At 44.9% G+C, this 24,177-nt stretch overlaps 1 protein-coding gene across 2 annotated transcripts in view; it reads left to right on the top strand.

Moving 5' to 3' along the window:
* SH3BP4 (SH3 domain binding protein 4) overlaps positions 1–24,177 on the top strand; it is a 134,448-nt gene that overhangs the window by 88,774 nt on the left and 21,497 nt on the right. For both annotated transcript variants that reach the window (XM_069225538.1, XM_069225539.1), the window contains one exon: positions 5,998–6,371. In XM_069225538.1, coding sequence (XP_069081639.1) covers positions 6,254–6,371 — 118 coding nt within the window. In that variant the 5' untranslated portion in view covers positions 5,998–6,253. The remainder of the gene's footprint in view (positions 1–5,997; positions 6,372–24,177) is intronic.

The following is a 24,177-nucleotide window of genomic DNA, read 5'->3' as shown; positions in this document are numbered from 1 at the left end:
CTGCCTAACATGGTTAGTCCCCCGACTTCTTTTTTTAGGACCTGTACCATGGATGGCAAGTTTGGTAGGCCTGTGCCAGCGCCCGCGTGACACCCCCCCTCTTACCTTGGAGACGCTCGGTGGCCACTCAAGAGCAGAGGCCGAGTTTGGTCGCTTTGTATCAAATGGAGAGTGAAACCTTAGTTTGGACAAGTCACACAGGTGTCCTCTCCACCCTTGGATTCTCTTTAGTGCTCACTCGCCTGTCGGTGTTGTCTGCTTTCCCCCCTCCTCTCTGCAGAGTTGCAAACCGCAGAGCTATACCCGAAGTTGGACAGGGTCGAGTTTAGCCTAGCAGTGCTGTCGCTAATGCTCAGATCACGCTGTGGACAGTAGTAGCGCTCTAGCTTGTGCTGACCAGATGTGAACGGCCCAGCCCGTAGCCATCACTGCTATCCCTCAAGTTGCAAGTTGGACTCTAAACCGAGGTGCGGTGTCTCCCACGGCTCCGTCCCTGCGTTGAGTATGAACTGGTTTGACCCGGGCCAGTCCGGTTGAACCCGCAGTTGTATTTGTGTACTCCATTGCATGTACAGCTCGCTCCCGCCGCTCCTTTCCGGTTCCCTCGCCTCAGCGGGGGGGGACGCCTGTTGCGCTTCAGTATCAGGACAGGGCCCATCCGTGAGGCAGAGTCAATGTGCCACTTAGTGTGGTCTTTGTCCCACAGCAAGTGCACTGGTTGGTAATGTGCTCGTGGGTATGCGGACTCCTGTTGCTCCGTGGCTACAGGTGTTTAGCAGAGGTTCATTCTCTCACGCTGTACTCGCCGCGGGCCCTGAGGCCGGGCCCTGAGGCCGGGCCCTGATCCAGCTTTTGCTACGAATGATAGACTGGTTAGAGCAGGCAGTGCTGTTTGCTTGCTGTGCTCGTCCTTTCATCGGTCTGGTGTAAATAAAGTGAGCAGCACAGCATTGGCATTCCTGTTATTAAGGGCTAATACTTCCCTGTGGAATTGTGGAATGAATATCGTGCATGCACCCGTCACCTTGCTGACCCCTCGGATGTGAGCATTACAATGACTGTGCCAGCCACTAAGTGGCTTCATGTGTGTTGCAAAATGTGTTTGTAACTTTCAGATCATATGTTCCAGGGCTGGGTTACTGAGTTCTACAGGTTTGATAAGTTTATTTATTTAGTTACAACTTTTACGGTGGTTTATTTGAAGCTTTGCTAAGCTTGCACTTTGCCTCAATCATGCAAAATGTGTAACTTTTTTAACAGTTGATTTCCCATATATCCTAACCTTAGCAAAATGGCTCTGCTAAAAAGTACTTTGCAGACAGCGTATTCTTCCTTTGTGCAAAGAAAATTTCTGCAAAATTGCTCACTGCAATTTCACCTTTTGCAGACTTTTTGTCACTGTGCTTAGAAATGCCCTGTAAAGGATGATATACAGAGAACGATTGCATGTATTTCATTTTATTTGGGCATGCTTGGATTGAAAATGTATCTCACTTTGAGGTGGAAATTATCTCACAATGGGCAGAAAAGGTTTGGTTGGGCAAAGGTAAAGCAGGAAAACGAAACTTCACCAAGTGCAAAGTCAGAAATGTTTGCAAAACTTAGCTGGCAAAAAAAATGCAGACCCTAGTTAAGCCACTATAAAACTTTTATCATTAGCTAGTGCAATATGAGGTGCTGTGTAAAGATCTAACGTTCTGATGTTTATCTACTGCTCACTCTCGTTAAACTTTACAAAATTATTTAGAACTATTGGTTTAAACAAATCGTTTACCCTCCCCTTACGCTTGTGTGTAGCTTGGCATAAAGTGTGCATTATCTAACACAATTTGCACCTAAATCCGAATTGGCTTAATTTTTAAGTTATGAAAAACAGCAGTTGAAGTATTCGACAGTATTTCCAGCTGAAACCGACCCTGCCCTCTGCCTGGTAACAGCCGTGCTGTTCCTGTTTACTTTTCACTTTTTACTTACTCTTCCGTTCCATAAGAGCGTTTGCTTTCGCCAGGATGTGTTTCTGTAGTTTCTTCTGTGCAACAGGAACATTACTTGTGTGGTGCCTAGTGTGAAGAGTCTCATCTGTAGCTGTGTGTTCAGGTTCAGGCTGAACGTAGTGTTCCTCGCATTGCATGTCAGTGAGCCATAAAGCGGTTCGGAACACTGCTTATCCGATCCTTGGCCTCTCTGCAGAGAGCACAGAGCAATGGCCAGCGTGCCATTTGTATTATGATTATAGGCAGGAATATGTGACCGAGGTACACGGCTGTCAACATTTTTACAGGGCGAAAGTTAAAGGCAATGTAATGCATGCGGGTGAGTGAGTGCATTGTGTGTATGCATTGGTTAATTGGAGGTACGTTCAGTGAGAGTGACACGAGGGGGATAGAAGAAATAGACGAGGCGCGAGATGTAAATGGAGAGCTTCGGGAAGATGAGAGGAGAAAGAGTGAGTGTCAACAAAGAGATTGCAGAAGAGAGTGTGTGACGAGTAGGACAGGAGTGAGTGAGTGAGACATTCCGAACACCTTGCTCCTTCCATAGACCATCGTAATGTTTAATTCACAGTCTGTTTAAAACGTTTTACTTTGGGTGTGTGTGTGTGTGTGTACGTGTGTATATAATATGCCACATGTTCACAATTATCACTCTGATCTGTGGCCCCTTGTGTGACCCCCTAAAAATCACATCTAGAGACGCCACTGCAGGACCCACCTGGGTCTGCTCCGCTTTCTGCAGAGGTTGGCAGCAGTCGTGCTATGAATACTGGGGATTTGCATTGTTGTGCAATTGCAGTTGTATAGTGCCTCAAACCCCCTTATAAGACACAGAAGTGCCATAGGTGACCATCCATCCGAGAGCACGAGTTACAGCTCAGTGAGATGAACACGCTGACAGCGGTGGACTGAGGAGACCTGAATCCGAATGCCACCTCCTACGCAGCCAAACTGTGTGCTCCTGGGCATTTCCTTTGTCTCCTTATGTCTCGGTTCCCTTATTTGTATGGAAAGCTGAACACGTGCAAGTGATTCCGCGTCACGCCTCTGTTTCTTGACTGACCCTTTGCCTAGTCGCTCGGATTTTCATTTTCCATGACTGTGCAGTCTGGTATGGCGACTTCTGTTGTCACACACTGGGCTACCAAAGCTAGCGACAACGCACGGTTCTGTCTGGCAATACAGTACAGGCAACGAAGGTCTATGCCGATAATCTCTAAACAGACTGCTTTATTTAAGTAATAGATGTTCACGAATCAAATCTTCAAAGCTTTCCGTTTATTAAATTCGCCACAAAGCCAGAGCCACAGAACCTGCCCGACAACCTTCTTGCCAGAGCTCTCGAAATTTGGTGCCCTTATGTATAACATGGATGATAACCAGGGCCTGGCGGGGGAGCCTAAAACAGCCCTGCCAAAAAACGCTCGTGCCAGCCTCGCTCACTTCGTCTCCTCGTGATCTTCCGCTTTCCATCCTTCCATCTTTTCCTTCTCCTCTCTGACTCTTTCTCTCCGCCCCCTTTTCTTTCTTTCGCCCGTGAAGCCTCCCAGTGTCCACTGCGCTTGACTGTGAAGAGCTGGGGACGGGGACACATCCCCCAGGCAGGGGTGGCCTTGGGCTTACAAAACCGGCCTCCAAAGAGCCCAGCCCACCGGGGAATAACAGGCCTATTCGGCCCCGGTGATAACACCGTCCTAGATCTCTGGGACACACCCTGGGGCAAGGTCACAGGGCACTAGCAACTGGTGCAATATATACCTTCTAACAAACCCCACACACCACTGGTCTAACAGTTATCTACAACTCTCGGAGGAGCTTAAAATGAAAACTGTAAGCACTGCCTTTTTGGCATGACTGTCTGCATACCTTGCTGCAAAAGCACAGCATGGCTACGGGCAGATGCTTGCAAAACACCAAGTCCCTACTACTAAAACAACTACGTACTGAAATGCCAATAGAATATATCGTTACTGAAACCAAACTGTTAGTTAAACTGTTTCACTGAATGCATTAGTGCTGCATCTCGTCTCACTGAAGAGCGGGCCAGGCATGAGTTCTATTCTGCATGAATGAGGTGCATGTTGGGACTACCATGGCCATAATGCACTTCGCAAAGCAAAACTGGGCAAACAGCGAGGCTGGTTGGGCCCAGGCCAGAAAGGGTGCACACCAGTGACTGAAAAATGAATGTCTGATTCTGGCAATCCCTATATGTATAAGTACTTCATACTTGCTTTTTAGCTTTGTTTAAATACTCTTATTTGGTGCACGCTGGGGCACTTGCACACAGTCTGTTCCCTCCAGCTGATTGGATCTTGGCCATTTCCTTTTCTGCCAAGGGAACGAACCACACAGATCGGGATACTCACCTGAAACCCAGATTGCCCACTCCCACTGAAACCAAGCTAGGGTCAAGACTGATTTGCATATGGCTTGGTCCAAACTGAAGTGGCATGGTGGGCGAAAAATGATGGATTGGGAGGCAGCCCCAAGCAATTTCCAGTGGCTGATATTAATTCAAGCATTACATCCATCACCTTGTTTTTGTATGTGTCATAGAATTGGAAGCAGGTGGGTTCTAATTTCTGTAGCTATTTTATTCTATATGGCTGTTCTGGGTTTAGCAGATCGTCTCGGCTGTGTCCCGGAGCGGTGTGTAGACACCAAGCGCTGCAGCTCTCGGCACAGTCATGTATGCTTTGCTGATCTGCAATCTGCACAGGAAGAAGGGGACTGCAGAACCTTGTGGAAGAGCCCACAGTCCCAAAAGCTCACTGCATCTCCTGCAGCGAGTGTGAATGATAGTGGTTGGCAGTGAGCAGGGGCTACTCTTGTGCAATCAATACGCTAGGCAGCAGTCACCAGCTCTCTAAGATGTTTTAATGCTACTAAGCACATAAAAAATAATGCATTTGTGCTGGCTGTTCCTGATTCTGCCCATCATTACTCTGCCTCACTGGACGCCATGACTGCTCTGTCCTGCCTTAATCTCCCACTCTCCCTCAATTGGTGGAATTAATTTGTCAGCACTGATTCCGTGAATGTGTCAACTAACACCACTGATTTAACTTAATTTCCACACTAGTGTTCTTAAAAAAAAGTAGATTGTGGATTGTATTTTCACAATTTTAAATCAGTTTTTTTAAACCACATGGCGTATACATTTTTAAACAGTCCTGCCTGTAACCTCCAAGACAAAGAAAGCACACAGACAAAACTTTATAGGTTAGAAAAGTCTCTAGTTCCGGGGTCTTCAACCTTTTCTGTAATAAGATCTACTTATGTTCAATGAAAATCATGCTGAGCTACTTATTGTTCGAGTTCAAATTGTGACCACATTAGGTAAGATCACGTTAGTGGGCACCGTAAGCACAATTGCCTGCAGTGATCACCACAGTTTATCTGGAATGGTTGTCAGAAGTAATGTAAAAAGACTTTGCCAATGTGGAATGCCTCTATGTGGTTAATACATAACAGCCATAGCTGCAATGCACCTGGCTCTAAGGTAATGACATCCCTAACTCCGCATGATTTATCACTGAATCATTGAAATATCAGTCTTGAATATATATTTGAAATTCAACCATTTTTCTACAGACATCAATGCATGAGATCTAAAAATGCACATAATTCTGCTAACTCGCTTTTCAGTTTTGTTATAAATATAATAATTCATCTAGGAAAAATCTTTAATGTAGTTGGCTGTGCTGCACACAGGAGAGCTACAAGTAGCTCATCAGCTACTGGCTGGAGAAGCCTACTCTAGTGCTTCACTTTCCATGTTTACTTTTCTGGGCTGCAAAAGAGTTTGTTGTAAGTGTGTATGGTTTCCTTCAGACCCTTAGTCCTGATCTGTGACGAGAAGTAAAATGTAAGTTTCCAAGGGAGACGAGTGTCGCATTCAAGCTACTTTACTGGAAAAGGAGGGGCCTTAGTATGCTTCAAGTGTTGGAATTCTTGCTGTAAATATATTGCTGATTAATATTTTTTCTTTTTCATTTAGGGCTTTGAATGTATAAGGCTATCGGCCTTGTTTGGAGACTCTCTGCTGGATTTGGAAGCTGCTAGCAAGATCTTAGCCCTGCCAATGAGATTGGGAAGCCGCTGCTGTAAGAAGGTGCTGTGGTTGCGTGCGGTGATCTGATCAGTAACCTCAGTTTTACCCTGGAGCCCTGTGGCAGGATGTGGGTCAGCATCTGGCAGACATGTCATAACAGAGCATCATGAAATCCTAGGGCTGCCTTATGTGACAGACAAACATGGCTGCTCAAAGAATCCGTGCTGCTAACTCCAGTGGGCTCCCACGGTGCCGCTCCGAGGGCACGCTCATCGACATAGAGGATGCCTTCTCGGAGCCCAGCTTCAGCGATGTCAAAGGTGAGGTGTCTGTGTACCTATGTTTGAGCATCTTAAGGATGGCCGCCTCAGCCCACAACAGCAATTGCTCCCTGCCCGACCCATGACGACTGCCCAGATCCTTATATAGTGTGATACAACAGCCCCATACTTCTCTGGCTTTTCTGAAAGGCTCTCCACCTTCTTGAGATCATTTTGAAATGTGTTTTTGACCCCCTTGCACAGTGCTGGGAGATGACCTAAGCATTTGTAATATTTACCCTAAAATTATGTGGTTCATAGTAATCCACTCCAGTGAAGGTTTGATGGATTTATGTCATTTGTTTTCTCCTTGTCCTGACACGTCCAGGGGACATACAAAATATTGGAGTTGTCCATAGAGGTATCTCACAGAGAGTGTAGATCAACAGCGGACTAGTGAGGTCCCACTGGAACAAGTGTTTCTGGATATGGAATCCTCACCCACTCCTTCGTGGTATGCCTTATCATAGCTTAACCTAACCTGCCCTGGTAAGATAATCCTGCCTGGACAGACTCATCCTCCTTCTGGAGTAAGTTTTCAGTAAAAAATACTGGATACTCAAAGGAATCCAGAAGTTAAAATTACCTTGATGGTGGACACAATGAAATGTATTTTTAATAATACATGCAAGTAAGCTCATATTAAACAAAAAATAGGATATCCAGCATCCTTCCCATCTGCCAACATGTTTAGGCCTAATATTTTGCCCATGGGATCTGAGGTCTTCTTCAGGGCTGAAATTGATTCCTACCTAATTACTGCATGTACTCATCGCCATGAGTATGGGGACTGTCATACCTCACTGGGCCAGGAGTTCATAATTATTGAAACCCTATTTGTAGGATATTATGTCATCATAGTTGTGATGAGGGGTACCTTCGGTAGCCACATATTCCTCAAGAGTCAATGCTGGCTGCTGCACCTAATGATTGCCCACCATGTTGACATAGTGGTTATCCTTTAGCAACTCAGGACAAGGGACTCTAGCGGGCAGCCAAGACTCCCTTCATTTCCATGAATATCCATTTGTTGCCGTGGTCCTGAAACCAAGGTTTACTTATAGGAAATGATATGAAGGTGGCACAGAATAGAATGTAACTGAGATTTTCAGATGCCATTAAGGCCAATGTCGAGGAAGAGGTGTTGCTTTAAAAAAATTATGTACTTTATTTGCACTTGTAGCAATAAGGCAGATGGCGTGGCGAGAGAACTTGAAGTCTCTTGCTCTTATGGCTACCCATGTATGACTTCAAAAAGATTTAATAGATTTGTCATGGCATACAACCAAGATAGCAGCTATTGTCTGTCCATAGAATGAGCCATGTTAACGTATAAGAAATACACTGATCCCATTGCCTTCCAGCATCTGTTCTTTTAGAAGGCCAACATTTCTGTGTCCCTGCTGCAAATAGAGTTATTGTGATTATATTGTTTTCTGGTGCTCATAGGTTTCTGGTGCCCATGAGCCTTTGTTAGCTCGCATCACAATTTGGGCTGATTGAATACAAAAAGTGTTAATATTTTCAGATCTTTCAATTGCTGAAGATATTTGATTTTGTTTGCCGAAGGGCGCCATCTGCTTGGTGTGGCCTTGTGGTACTATTAACAACTTCATTAGGGATGGGAATGTTGACTTACAGTATCTGTCAAGTTTCCAGTTAATGGATCTGATACTTGGGCCCCCTGGTGGTAGATCTGTGCCATCCCAGGCAGAGACTAATGGTTCCCTCTGCCCCAAGTATCCAGAAGCATTCGTTGCACGGGTGGATGCAGTCGTATGTCCCAGCTTGATACCATGTCGGGCAGAGGGAGTATGCAGTGATATAAATGTTAGAAAAAACTTCTTTTTTTTTTATTTTTTTTTATTTTTTTTGTTACGTCCTCTACCAACTACTGGCTGATTCTTGGGCAAATGACGTTAGTTGTATAAAAGAATAAGAACCATATTCGGAAGATAAAAATCAAAGAAAGCCAGCAAATTATGCATTTATGTTCTTCATTGCTCTTTTTGTACTTTTAATTCCCCCCAACTCTTAGGGCAGGTCAAGGGTAACCACCCTGTATTTTGACTTTGCATGACCCTTATCATATGATACAGAGTTGTTATGGTTGAACTGTAATCTCATGTCTACCACGATTTTTTTTACCTACTTGTTGTGTGACTTGTTACTCAGTGGCCTACATGCCAATGGCTCTATTGCAGACACGGTAATAATTTAATGTTTCTGGGAGCTACTGTTAATTGTACATTTTACCTTTTTACCCTGGTTCTACTGGGTTACCTGCTCTGTGCGCATCCAGTACTGCAATTCCCATATGTTCAAAGGCCATATTATTATTATTATTATTATTTGGTCTGGCGTTTTTCTTGAGAGCGAGCGAGAGAGAGAACGAACAACATATTTTCATTACAGCACACAGTTGGCCAGCCAGCTCCAACCATTGGCTAGCATCACTGTGAGCATCGGCATTCTGCACTTTCACAAAGAGCACAGCTGTATTCAAAGTAGTTCCTTTCACTGCCAGGGTCTACTATAGCAATGCATGCTTTTTGAGGCCAAAAAATAATTTTTATGTTAACCAATTTCTTTATTATTAAGAACCACCTCCCCTGCAACAAAGAATTTGAAACGAAATTACAAAATAAACACTGACTAACCCTAAAAGCTGGGATGCCAGACCTATTGGTTTTGCCAGTGATTTTTTTAAATTTGGTTTATTGTTTTGTCTTCTACACGCCTGCTGCCAGTTAGTTACATGATTCATTGCCGGTTCCTTCAAAAATCTATTCCCAGTTATTAATTCTGCTCCTCACCCCATTCAGTCTCAGGGAGTCTTGGAGTGCAGCCTTCAACTCTCAGTATTCAGGCTCTCAGTGCACGGCCTCCAGCTCTCAGTGTACAGGCTCTAGCTCTCAGTGTACAGGCTCTAGCTCTCAGTGTACAGACTCTGCCTGCAGACTTTAGCTCCTCAAAATAAAACTAACAATGGAAATAACCTTAAACCAAGCCACTGCAGATTTTTTAAAATGAAATGATCATATAAAATACTTGTGATTTACACAGAGCTGTTTAAATTGTGATTTTGTGCATGAATGAAAGAACAACAAAGATGTACTATCAATAGGTATTGTTTTTTAATGTAAAGGTTTGCAACTGATAGTACTAAGTGAAAGCGCTCTCTCACAAAGTATTTTAAGCCTCAGAGGTGTGTTGGTCCCACTTTCATCAAGGGTGCATTTTTCACCAACACTAGATTTTTTGCATTTGGGCAAACACGAAGAAAGTCTACAACAGGTAGCACTCGCTCACAAAGTAGCTGTCATTACACAGCATCTAGCTCTGGGTATACAGCCTCTGGTTGCCAGTGTGCCGCTTCTAGCGGTCAGTGTGCACTGGCTCTCCGTGTGCAGCCTCTAGCTGTCAGTATGTCCTGGCTCTCTGTGCGTGGCCCGTGCTCTCTGCGCAAAGCCCCTTGGTTTATGTGCTGAGCCCCTGGCAGCCCCTGTGCTGAGCCCCTGGCAGCCCCTGATTCTGTGCTGAGCCCCTGGACCTCTGTGCTCGGCCCCTGGCAGCCCCTGGACTTCTGTGCTCGGCCCCTGGCAGCCCCTGGACTTCTGTGCCCGGCCCCTGGCTCCCCCCTGGACCTCTGTGCCCGGCCCCTGGCTCCCCCCTGGACCTCTGTGCCCGGCCCCTGGCTCCCCCCTGGACCTCTGTGCCCGGCCCCTGGCTCCCCCCTGGACCTCTGTGCCCGGCCCCTGGACCTCTGTGCCCGGCCCCTGGCTCCCCCCTGGACCTCTGTGCCCGGCCCCTGGCTCCCCCTGGACCTCTGTGCGCGGCCCCTGGCTCCCCCTGGACCTCTTTGCGCGGCCCATGGCTCCCCCTGGACCTCTGTACTCGGCTCCTGGCTCTCTGTGCTCGGCCCCTGGCTCCCCCGGATCTCTCTGCTCAATACGATTTATTAAATTTGCATTCCGGTCTGGAATAAGGCAACTGTAATTTGACGAGTGGCCTATCCACTGTCCAACTCCTTGTCTTATGTTTAAAAAAAAATGCATTTAACCAATTGCAGATCATTGCGATTGTTCTAGTGATCCTTTATATTTCTAAAACTATATTGATTTTTCATGAGTGACGACCACTCTTATGTTATTGCTGATACAGGCAAGATCCGCGTTTGATTAATTGTGATATTTTTCTTTGCTCTGTTGACTACATGTTGGTTTGACATAGATTGATATTTTAGCCGGGATCGTTATTCATATAAATGACTCGCTGTTTCTGTAAACACTTTCTGTAAATATCCTTATGCTCCGTCTCTTTCAGCGAGCTTTTCCTTTCTGTTTCATTCACCCAAGATGTCCATGCCCGGGCCTGTGTCCTGATATTGCAAGCATGAATGCGTTCCCTTAGAGCTAATGCATGTCCGAAGTCCTTGTGCTCCTGAATGTGCCATGTCTTCTTGCACACGGACATGCCGCTCTACTAGAGACCCGCCCACGCCCTCCTCTTCCCCATCACCTGGTGCGCGTGCCTCAAGTCCTGGTTCTTTTACCTGATATACGCGCATGCCCAGGCATGCTGGGAAACACCAGAAAGGAGTACGCGCGTATCCCACAGCTGGTGGACTGTGCATGCATTTCCACAAAACTATTAGATGCGAACCGGGGGCAGCAGGACAGGCAAAGAGTGAATATTGTTAATTGTGTATTTTTTTTTTCTCCTGTAACACCCACGTGAACCTTTCCCGCTGCCTCACAACACGTTAATACCACGTTAGGTATCCAGACGACTACACAGCGAGTCAGGTGTTGGGGTGCAAGAAAAGGTGCCAGGCTCATTCAGTCTGACTTCTCATTCTGTCGCGCTATCTAGAGATCTGCATGGTATCTGGCCTTACTTGCAATGTCTGCTCTGGGAAAGTCGTTAGCATTGCTAAAGTGTTGCTCTGATTGGAAAGTTTTTTTTTTTCCTTGTAATTCAAAATACAGTGTTGTGTCCCCAGTCGTGAGCTGCACGTCTTGATGCGTGGGTGGCAGCTCTAAGCCTTTGCCGCCAGGGTTGACTTGTTTTGAGTCTTGACTTGTGAGCTCGAGTTCCAGCTCTGTCACTTTCAGAGGACACCCGTCATCTGAAACAGATGGGCCCCGGTTCACCCCACTGTATGGTGGGCGCCCTTGAAGCGGGCTGTGTGTCCATGGAGGGGTGGCGGGGGGCGGAGGGCGTCCTGGAGCACTGCATAGTGTTCTTTACCTTTAACGGCAATTATTAACATGCCCTTCACCATGCGCTTCAGGTACCCAGTGAGGAAGACACTTAGTTACAGTTTAACTGGTATAAATGGCAATTTTCATGCCCACGTCACTCTCCAGAAGATTGATTTCCTAACTGCTCCTTTCGAGGAATTTGTTTCCGAGCGTTAAGTGATTATCTTCACTTTACAGAGACTGGAGCATGTCCTGCCTGAGATCACACACTGTTTTCGCCTAGAGCTGGACTGTCAGTCCCGGGCAGATTAAGTCTAGCCCTGTTCCCTCAGCGTCCAATGTCCTGTCAGTGCTCATAAATGGCCAGTAGTGATGGAATAACGCCTCGTCCCTCCCGTCAGATTGCTAGCTCTGCCGGGGCTTAGTGAAACTCCTAAAATGTACATGTAAAGGAGCAGTGGTTGGGCTCCACCATCTGCCTGAAAGACTGCATGCACCGCTTACTGGTGTTAGAAAAACAGCCCATTGAAGTCCAGGCTTCAGACAGGAGCATTATCTGAAAGTGTGTAACCCCCCCAGGGCTCAGGTCTGAGGCTATCTTCATATGCGCAGATCTCACACAGCAAAGCTACTGTTCGTGTTACATCAACTATGGGAAGAGCGCCCACCAAGATGGGGGAGCGCGGCGCCTTAGGAGACGGGACCGCCGAGGCCCAAGAACCCCTTCGCACTAGTGGTGCGATGGACTGGCCTGTTACCTCCACCCCCACGAGGTGTGGGGTGGAAGTTTAGGAAGGTGAACGTTTCAGCTGCGTCAGCCCCCGACCGGTTCCAGCCGCCGGTTGCCAGTGGGGGGGCTACATAGGCACCCCCCTAGGAAGGCTCGGCCTTCTTGCATTGTGGCGGCTGAATTGGCGGTCGGCTCGCAGCTGTCCCACCCATCCTCGCCTTAATTTAGGTTGTGTATAAGGTATTAGCCGGAAAGTGAGGTATTAAAGTAACCAGGAGCAACAGAGGGGTCCCCAAGGCCTGGGTTAACATCAGAGATAGGATCCTGAAGTCCTGAGCCAACCTGCGGATGTAGACACCATATTAAGGGGTAGGGAGCCCAGATCGCTGGGGGGGGAGGGGGGCATGGGGCTCCCGCTCCTGGCCACCCCGTTACACCCCTAGGCAGATTGGTGTTTGGAGGGGGGGGCGCAACCCTGAGCGTGTGGACAAGGATCGGTGTAGTCAGGGCAACTGCCCCTCCTAGGGATACAGGTGAGGTAAAGCTCACTTGTGTGGTCCAATGGTAGTTCAGGACAGGAAGGGATCCTGTCATAAGTAAATGATTTATGGTTACTGAACATATCTTATGGATGTGATTTGTTTTTGTAAATTATGGTGCAGTTATGTGTAAAAATATCATAAAGAACTTGTAATAAAAACTTCTTCCAACCAATAAGTTTGTCGGTGTACGTATGTCTGGTGGTGTGGGGGTGAGGGCTTGCTGGCGGTCTCCGGGTTCTTACAGGCTTGGACCTTTGACAGCAGAGCCATATCTCTGGTTACAAGTGCTGCAAAGGCTCAAACCTTTGACAGTAGAGCCTCCTTTCTAGTTATAAGGTCTATACAGACTCATATCTTCAATAGCCGAGCCTACATAGACTCAGCTGTTCAACAGCAAAGTCACAACTCTCGTTACAAGGGCTTACAGGCTCAGACTCTCTACACCAATGTTTCCCAAACTATGGGTTATGACCCACTATTTAGTGGAGTTGATTTTTGGTGGGTTCTGAAAGTCCGACCAATAAATAAAGATGCCTATAAACGTGGTATTTAATTTGTCACATTTTCTGCACTTCAAAGGCCAAGGTCCAATGTCTGGCCTTGCCTTCTTACAAATTGCTGCTCATGTTTTTAGGTTAAGCCTAGACCGCGATTGTGATATCTGTTCGAGACATGTAGTCTATTTTGTAGGCTTACAGCCCACCCCTGCGTTCATTTGTCAGTGCCCTTTAAAAACCCTTGCTTCTACATGGTTATTTTTCATATTTGTCCCTCCTTTTTTGTTGTTAGTTCCCTCCCATGAAGCAGGCCCCCATTTCTTGTAGGCTCCAACTTGTCCCATCTTAGTTACTGGCTTGGGGCCTTTTTTTTTTTTTTCATCTGAAAGATCATCTCCAGAGTGGTTATGTTTTGATTAGCGACCAGCATTTCTGTAAACAGAGCTGTAAATTGTGGTCTTATCTCTGACTTCAAAGTGAGAGGATTTCCCCTGTAACATAACCCACTCCGGCCTCACTGCTTCAGCCTTCCCATTCCGTGTGCATTAAGTAAGGCAGCAAGAGGCCCAAGCATCCCCTCAGTCCCTGATCACTTTTGGTTTTCATCGCAGTTCAGCTCTTGTTTCCTCGTCTCAACTTGTTTGAAAAACTAGAGCTGTGTAACACAGACTGCCTCCCGGACAGAGGGAGGGGCCTGCCCCGTTATCTTTAGCATGTCAGGGCTCCTTTCCCTCCTCATGCACAATAATACATACATATCCTCTACTCAAAGTGCACCCGCATGTCTACTTACCACACACACACCACAACAGCTGGCCATCCCTTGAAGGTTTTATGTTCCTGCCCCCCCCCCCCCCCTCCCAAGTTGCTTGTTTCAGACTGCAGTAATAATGTGATTCAGATATTGACTAATCAGTAGACTACTGGGACATACCCTATGCGGCTGAGAGAAGCGTCCCGCTCGCGTGAGGCACCACTGCCTCAGCTCACGCAGACTGAGAGCGAACGCATCCTGCCGCTCCTCCTGCCAGCAGAGAAGATGAGCCGCAAGTCACCATGTTTCCGCATGTGTTTGTGTTGTATGTGATCCTCGCAGCAACGGGCCATGCTATATTCTTTTTTCATGTATTGCCTCTTTTTGGGTAAACGTGATGCAGAATGTTTTATACTATTTGAGACTGAAATGGCCTCAGTCGGAGGGCATCTGTGGTGCTTGTGCGTAACACACGTCTGTAATTACAATAAAATTCTCTGTAATATTCCAAAGTACGGGAACCCAGACCTGTGACTAGTTGCCTAATACATGAGTTTCATGTCACAAATGCCATTCAGTCGAATAAAGGTCTCCTCCCTTACATGTTAGCTTTTTATCTAGTGGCATGACATCTGCGGACGTGGTAGCGATGGAGCAGAAGCACAGACGGACTTAGCCGTTTGAGGGTCCCACTGCACTCCATGTATGCAGGTCTTTTACCAGCCAGTGAGCCACAGAACGGCTTATCTTTACTGCAGTGGAATGGTCAATAAGACGTGCATTGACAATGGACTGGTGCGCATGCAGTGTGCTGTACGGTAGACGCAGGGGAGTACAGTGCAGTTAAGTAAGAGTACAATTCGGTATTACAGTCAACTCGCTTAAGATCCCATGCACCAAAGAGATAGTGTGCGAAAAAAATGGTGGTCTGAAACAGCTTTTTACAACACATCCAGAAGCAACTGTGATGCTGTGTGAAAAGGGGTCACCTCCTCAAAACAATACAATGGAAGCAACTTCCGTTCTGATGGGTTATTTCTCGGTGCTGCAGGAAGTTTCTCAGTGCAGAACAAGAAATGCACTTACTTTTAGTAGACTAGCGAAATTTGACTGGGGGCTTTTGCCAGTCGGCGGCACAGCTGGCAGCAGCCAGACTCTCAAAACGCATTTATGTGGACAATAATCTCCTATAAAGCCTTTAATTATAAACCAAGCAGTAAAACCTGTGCTTTTCCGTAGAATTGAGAGCAAGGAAGGCTTAATTTAAAGGGGCTGGGCCACCAGTTTTGTTTTTTGTAGATTTTATATAGTGCCAACTTAACCCAAAAGGATTGGAGCGCTCTACATGAGCACCAGTTATTACAGAAGGACACATTCATTCATGTAGGCACAGGGAGATTAAGTGATGTGCCCAGAATCACAGGATGTTGAGCTGACTGGTTCCCCAGTTCCAAAGTCGGCAGCTCTTTCTGTTATGCCACAGTTGACTAAAAGGTCCATTAGAGAGCTTTACAGCATACTCTTCCAAATTGTGGTTACAAACCCATGAGAACATGTAATTCATGATTTAGTTTAAATGCAAACTAAATCTGCTTTCTTACTCGCTGAATCGCCGCACACAAAATGTAGGTTTAGGGGAATAACAACAGCTTAGTACATTGATGCTTCTGTCTGACCTTGACTGTGAAGTGAGGGTTGGGCTGGGGCAGGGAGGACCCCTCTCAGGTTGAGACAGAAAAACAGCTAAGAATGGGAAAAGGACAGCCGTCCGGATAACTAGATTGTAGTTTACACAGAGGAGCGCAGTAAAATGGGTCTAGTGTGCATGATGCGTTCTCGATTCCACACGGATATGCAACCATGCGCCATGAAGTGGCGTGGGCATGCATGCCAGTTTAGAGTAGCCAAACCGGTGTGGGTGCTCTTCCTCTCGGATTGTCCTTTGGCATCCTGGTACTGCCCCTTCTACCGATGGTTCGTATCATAAAAAATGTGTCCTGTGCAAAAATTGGTTTACTCACAGGTGCAGTCATGTTTCTGTGATTTATGTGCCTTCGCGCCCGCCCTTTGTTGTAATTAGCTCAGACATGCAGATTACATTATTTTGTCAGTTAGTGCCCATTGTGTTAAGTTGCTCCTAACTGAGAATATGTGAACAAAGAGCAATAGTTTTTTTTGCCAAGTAAGTTGCCACGTTTCTAGTAGAAAAGGAGCCGCTCTGCATATTCTCATCTGACACATGCACAAAGGTCTGCAGGTACATTTAACTTGAGGAATGTTTACGTTCGCTCAGTTCCTTTGTAGTCAACACAAGCAACCCGCTTTTGTAATAGTACATCTGGAAAACTTGTATTTCAACATGTATGTCGTTATTTAATATTACTTACCAAATTGTCCCTGTCCATTAACATTCCCACAAATACTTTACCAGCTTCCACGTAAAAACGTGGGCTGAAAACGTCTGTGCTCAGAAAGTGTTCCAAGTTAAGACTTTATCATAGGACTATCTGGAGAGCTGACAATCGTCATTGGAATCTTTCGTACCAGTTCCAGCCTTTAAAGAGGTGCGTGTGTGTCTGCATGCTTGTGAAGCACAAAGAAATGTATGTGGTCCCTAATTAGTTCATTGAAATTCACATGCCAATCAACACAGCCACTGTACCACACAGGCACATTTACAACTCCATTAGCTCTAACTCTCACACATTCAAGAACTATTGCATCGCAAATGCTTGTTTAACGTGGGGATTGGTGTTTACAAACTCCTCCCACTTTCCAGTCGGCGAAAGTAAAGTGCATTATGTGACAATCTTGCAGGGGTACAGTGTGTGAACGGAAAGGCTGTAGGGTGTCATTCTGTGTGACACAGCAAAATCTAAATACCTGTAAATGGACTGTACACATTCAGCAGTTAGGAAAGCAAAAGGATGCGTGATGGAAGTGTGAAGTGTGATGGAAGCAACGACGGAAATTCAATCAAAACAAATCAAGACACTTTACCCGATGATGCACAAATGTTAAACATTTACTGAAACCAGATTTTCACGCATTTGTTATGTGCAATCTACTTTTATCAGTAAATCTGTATGTCTGTGCAAATTTAGGGCCATTTCAATAGAAAATGTGTTGTTTGTAAATGACCACGTGCTGCAGCATGATGCTTTAGTCACATTGAAAAATTACCCACCTGATGGCCATTAAAGCTAGGTGGGTTGCCAAAGTTGTCATTCTGAAAGGTGGGTCGTGGTTCTGAAAAGTTTTGGAAGCACTGCTTTGCTCCCTTCTGGTTGCAAGGATTGTTTAGACTCCGACCTTCTACAGCAGGTGGCTATGCTGGTCATCAAGAGAATATAGTCTTAGACCTTCACAGTAAGGCTACCCCTCCAGTTACAGGAAATTTACAGGCTCTGACTTTTGACAAAAAAGCCACCCTTTAAGATGCACCTGCCTATACTTCCTCAGAATAGTCACTCGTTAAGATGCAAAGGCCCTAACCATGAACACCCTCTGTACCCGTACCATACTCCAGATTACACGAGTTGTGTCTCAGAATCTGTAGATGCAGACCCTTGATTGCATCTTACCTGGACATTAAGTAGGTCCCTAGCAAGATTTAACTATGAGAATCAGAGTGTCGCGCTACGTCAAGGAGACCAGGGGATGTTAACATACAAGGATGAATTTAATTACAAAGTCTACATGAGGCAAATTACTCTGAATCTGGAATCGCAGCTAATTACCAAACTCATCACAGAGCCAGCTGGGGATACACACTCTGGTTGTGGTTCATGACTCCGCTGATTGCCTGTACTAAAGATACTGCCTGGAGTTGAACCAGAGGAGTAATGTCCTTGATCGATTGTTTGGGATCTTTTCTACCAATAAAGCATCGCCAGAGGTTTTACACTTTGCATATGCTGTCTAGGGTAACACTCGCCCCCTTTTTTTAAATCACAAGCAGTACATCAGGAGTTATTACATCCAACAGAAGTAAATTGGGAGTCATTATTTACATTGCCAGTCACTACATCACAGGAAAGTACTACCAAATATAACAAAAAAAAAACTTTAATGTATTTATTATTTATATTCACTAGAAAAAAGGTTAAAATAAAGTTCTAGTTATGTCTTGTAATAATATAAAAACTAATGTTTAAAAACCTGAAATTCACTAGTTGTACTCGGTTGATCTACCATTTACTTGCACCTCCATGATGTACTCCTTATGATTTCATGTATTACATCACTTATTACTGTTGACATCTCAGATGACATAGTGGACATCACTGCTAACATCTGCTCACATAAGTAGGACACCCCACCCCCCACAAGTGCCAGATGATCAGGTTAGCCAACTCTCTGCCCCCCTTGCATATATATATGCCATAGTCTAGAAATGGCAGCCGCAATGTTTGTTTCTGTTGCAGCCAGCCAATCGGATCCAATTGCTCATTTTGACAGGTCAAATGGAATGAAAAACCCTCTAGGCCAATCAAAATGCTCTATGTTTAAATACGCAGTACTGTGGTACTCCTACAGGGCCAACCATCCCAATATCATAACTATGAAGCTTAATTTCAATAAAACTGCTGAACAGCTCTATCCCAAATTATAAAAAGCATGCTTTCAGAGTAAAGATCTAGCTTTCTGCCAATTTTTTTCCAGTCATTTTTTCTGTATTGCTTCTCAAAATTCACATGGAAAACTGGATGGGAAAAAAGTGTTTTGAGATCCCTCCACCTTTTCTTTCAGCCCCTGCTTGACGGATCACCCCAAAAAGTCTCCGGAAGGAGATGAGGGGGATGAACTTTTTTTGTCAAGTGGAACAAAAGTTATTAGGAAAAAAAATCAATGGAAAATATTACCCAACGTATAGCTACCCACTGCCAACCACCACTGTGTAATTATTACAATTTTCACTGTAAAAAATGAAGGCTAGTGATGAAGAAACATTTCACTGATGAAACCAAACATTAAAGTGACTGTCAATAGAGATATCATCAGTGATGTCATCAATGATGTATTTTAATATGTCATGAGTGATGTAATATATGAGGTCATAAGGAGTGTGTTCTTGAAAACCTGTTGTCTACAGAAAGGTATACACATAGTAGGCTTTTATTCAGCTCCTTTGTCATGCTTTTATGGCTTTCTTGACTATCTCAGTTCCCTGCTCTTTATTTGATGGCTACTCTTCCTTTCTTACGTTTGACCTGTCCCTGATGCTTCCACTGTTGATGTGAGGGGACTTTTTTAATTTGCCTTTTGGTGATTTCCTCACTCGCTGCTCCACCGCTTTATTATTATTTTTTTTTATTTTGAATTTTTGCATGGTGCTGATAGCAGCACGCAGCTGCCAGGTCGCCAGCTGCCACTCCTACCCTCAATTTCTTTTCTTTCCGAGCCTACTCCACACTGTCCACTTGATATTTTTTTGGTTTGTACCTACCTTTTAACACCCGTCCATGTTTTTTGGGTGGGGTTTTTATTTTGTGTGTGTGTGTGTGTGTTTTATTTATTTTTTTCATTTTTTTTTGTAAACTTTTTTTTTCAGTTATTTTTGCACGGTCTTACAGCTGCACACTGTAGTCAAATTACTCACTTGTCCTATCAAGAAGGCCTCTTATGCACGCAGAATATTTAAACACAATAGCGCTTGTGGAATGTTTCCCTCCCCCCTAAAGTATAACAAAATCATTCCGAAATATATTCTGGTCCATTCAAAGTGTGCTCTTGCACAGTGGACATCCTCGAATTTGAAAGCATTCCAAGATGGCAGCCTGTGCATCACAAGGCCAAAAAACTTTAGAAAAGCCAATAGCTCTGTGCATGTTTAAAAGACGAGACTTATTGCTTTGGGCAGCCCTTGTTGAGCTGAATGGGGCTTTAATTACTTTGACTCAGGATTATGGGCAATTTTAATTCTGTTATTTATTCTAATTATGGTTTTGTCCCTAAATTTTGAAATTTTGGGGTGTACAAAGATATAAAAAATGTATCAAGGTACAACACAACTATGGCCATCAATCAGAGACCGAAAGTCTTAAGTTTGAACTTCAGAAAATGTAATATATTACTGCTGTTTAAATCGGAAATAAACATAGATGCATATTCTGGAGGAAAAAAATGGCAAAGTACCATAGAGATTAAAGTCTCTACATGTGCTTAATTTTACACCTTTGTCCTATTCATAAACGTGCCCAGTAGTACATCTGGAAAGCTGTGCCAGACAAGTTTTTCGAAGCGCACTACTGGGAATGTCACGTGGCGTTCCACAATGTCCTATTCTTGCTGTATGGAATTCTGCATTTGCCCTGGGTGCAAACGCATGTGTTTTATTCTCTGCTGGAGTATTTTTTTCGTGGAGAAAGCGGCGGCTCCTCAGGGCGGAGGAGTGTTGCCCCCTCCTTGCCAGCAGCAGAAGCTGCAAAGCCTTTAACAGACAAAACGATAATAAACTATGTGTATCATCATTTTTTTTGTTTAAGGAGCGGGGCCACGGGGGTGACGAGCAGTGAGAGGAGTGCATGTGCACTCCCCTCAGAGTGCATTTGTGTTTGGCTGGCCATCTGTGTTGCCGGGCTGGAGAGAGCAGGCATAGGCTCCCAGTCTGCCTGGGAGCGTCCTGGCTGGTTGCTCCCAGCCAATCCTGATGCTGCTCTGAGCAGTATCAGGATTGGCCACAGGGCAGACTGGGAGCCTGTGCCTGCCTGCAGCATAGGGAGAAAGCGGAGCCGCATATCAGTTAAGTATATATATATTATTATTGCATATTAGGTCCCCCCTCCGGCGCCGCACCCACCCCGCCACTTATGTGAGTGCAGCGAGCCGCGATTTGGAGAAAGCATTTCCCCACTACCACAAGCAAATCTGGGGTCAATCATTTCCATTTCCATCCTGGAAGGGGAGTTACTAAATCGCCAACCATTTCCACAATGAAAAGTGGTTGACCGGAACTTTGAAAACACCCACATACTTGTGTGTAAGCGTTCCCAAATGTCCAAGGCAAACCACAACTTGGTATGCCCTCTTGCCTACTCATGAAAGGAATTAACTGCTGCTGATTTCGCCACACTCACTGCGCTGATATCTGTACTAGTAAGTACATGTACATGTACCAGGAATGACCTATTAAATCCCAGGGAGACAACAATGATGTTTTTTCTGCTGTAAACCTATGATTACGACCGATAATACTTTTGTGAATAGGTCTTGCATTGTATTTTATAAATTGATCTATACATGTATTTCATTCATGTTTGTACTGCAGAAATGTAGCATGCATCTATAAATGAAATATATATTCTATTTTTTCACCAGCTATAGTTTACTGAGCTAAATATAATTTGTGCCCCCGCTGTGCACTTCTTATGACCTTGCATATTACATTACCCATGATATGTTAAATGGCATCATTGATATCCATGACATCACTGATGATAAACAGTAATTTTGATACTATTCTATAGGATTCGCATACTTGTGGTAATTCAACACAGCACACCTGTGGACAATTTTCTATTCATTCTAATGGGATTCCTGTCTGAAAGACGTCACATAACCTGCAATTTTAAGTCAAGAAGTTCCACCATTGCAAGAAAAAAAGTCGGGTTCTGGGTTTACTCCTTCCACTGCCCACTAAAAAAAAGAAAAAGATAGTGATCTTTTAAAAAAGGAGAAGGGGGGGGGGCTTGGTGGGCTTACCTCTGTTCCCCCCAAAAAAGATAACCTACCAAAAAGAGACCATTAAAGTGAAAGTTTAGGGTGATGTGCACACGTCACAGAAAGAAAAAATAGGAAGGCTTTAGATATATAGATACATAGGAGTATGTATGTGTAAACTGTAATATTTGTAACAATATTTAAAATGTAATTAAAAAATATTGGAGGTAGTACAGTTAAATTAAAATAAGTATAATAAGGTAAAATTAAAAACTTTGTGTGTGTGTTTGTATAGCTACAGTTAGGACCTAGCTAACTTAGGAAATAGGTTTTTTGTTGTGCTAATAACTTTGGGGCCATTTGGCAAAACGTCTACACACCCCTCCCCTCACCTCAGCTCCTTCCTGGAAAGTTTTGGGATGATCTGTCAAGCAGGGGCCGATAAAAATAAGAGTCCCAAAATGCAATTTCTCTTGGCAGTTTCCATAGGGATTTTGTTTACCAGTGCTGCAGCCTAAACAGCTGAACAGAATAACGCCGAATTTGGCAGACAGCTACATCTGTACCCAGAAAGCATGCTTTTATGATTTGGTGTAGGTTTTGAGTAATTAAGGTTCAAGATTTATGTATATCTAGAGATGGGTTCATGAGAGTCCAGTGGGCAAGCAACTTCAAATAATTGAGTGATCTGATTGGTTGTGTGGGCTTCCCCTCCCGTCTGCTGCCTGGCATCTGCAATTCCTCCATAAGCTTGCGCTCTGATTGTCTGGCTGCACCATGAAGAGAGAGTTTGCGGCTGCCATTACAGGGCTCAGGGACTCACTAAGGCCATCATTAAGAGCCCATCAAACAAGGCACCAGGGCCAGATGGGGTGCCCATGATTGTGTATATATCCCTCCCGAACTGTGGGCACCCTTTTTTGTGTAATTTTTTTAATGCTGTTGCCAAAGCGGGACTCCCAGAGTCTTGCCACACTGCCATCAATGTGCCTATCTTTAAAAAGGGCAAACTCAATTACCAGGTTGTTATCAGCCGATATCTCTGCTGGATTCAGCAGTGAAGGTTGCAGAGAGTGCTGTTTTGGAGTGCCTCTTAACTTGGGTCAGGAAGACGGACACGTGGTCTTAGGTATTGCAGGATGGAGCAGTGCCTGAATTTGCATTTGCTTATTAGCAAATATACCATCGCATAGCAGGGATCCATCTGCCTGGCCTTAATGGACCTGACCTGTGCCTTGAACAGCGTATTAAGATCTAAATTGTGGTAGATCCTGATTTACCTAGGGATGGACGGCGGCCTCGTTCAGTTCATGCGGGCACTCCATCATGACTTCTGAGCCTCAGTAAGATACGGCCCATTAGGTGAGTGTTCAGGTAGTTTTAAGCTGGGGAGAGGTGTGCGCCAGGACTGTCTCCGGGCCCCTATACTGTTACTTCTGTTTCAGTGGTTTAGGCACGGCCCTGTCTGAAAACGTTTGATGCCCCCTTAATCGGCAATAAAAGGGTCCCAGTCCTACTGTATGTGGACGATGCTGTATTACTGTTCAGAACCCCTAATGGACTAAATATCTTGTTACAGATAGTACAGGAGTTGTTTTTTTTATGGGTTACTCAGTCTTGTCACCAACCAAACCAAGGCCTTTGTCTTGCAGTCTTTGGCACCATCAGATGCGAGGCGTATGTTTACAAGGTCACGTTGTTGCTGTAAATCGGGAATTTTCTTTTTTGGGGAGTTGTTTTTGATACAAGGGTAACTAGGGACCCTGTACTTCCAAAGTGTGCCACAGATTTGTAAGTTCGGCAGGGTATATTTGTGACTTAGCCTCCCACATCATGAACAATATGGTGGTTGCTCCGCAGGAGGTGTAAAGAAGAAAGTGTCTCCCTATTCTCACCTATGAGTTGGCATTTGGGGTTACTCCGATATAAACTCCCTCCAGGGAGAACAAAACAAGGTGCTCAGGTGGCTCCTGGGCGTTCCACCTGCATGTTCAACCTTTATCAAACATCAGGAGCTTGAGGTTGAATATGCGGATAATAATATAAAAATGCCCCATTTGGTTCTGTGGTACTTGATCTGGGTGAACCCACGTGCCTCTTATCAGGGAGATCATCAGTGATTGTCAATCATTTGATAGAGTTAAGAGACTTCCCTGGCTCAAATACCTCAAAACTGAACTGACGAACCTGGGGAGGCCGACCCTCATTTCTAATCCCACTGTTATGACTCAACCCGATATGGTCTGGGCATATAACACTTTTAAGGTGATGAGGTGTTGTCAAAGGGAGGAAATTGAAACCCCAAAAATGACTTTAAGGAAGTGCGATGTGCTCCAAAGTACACCATTCTTGGAGTTGTATCTAGAGTGGGTAGATAGTACCTGTGATAGTGTGCTATTAACCCGCTTCAGGAT

Source organism: Pleurodeles waltl, chromosome 3_1 (assembly GCF_031143425.1).
Source record: "Pleurodeles waltl isolate 20211129_DDA chromosome 3_1, aPleWal1.hap1.20221129, whole genome shotgun sequence".
NCBI lineage: Eukaryota > Metazoa > Chordata > Amphibia > Caudata > Salamandridae > Pleurodeles > Pleurodeles waltl.
The sequence above is the reverse complement of the archived record's forward strand: the minus strand, read 5'-3'. Positions and strand labels throughout refer to the sequence as shown.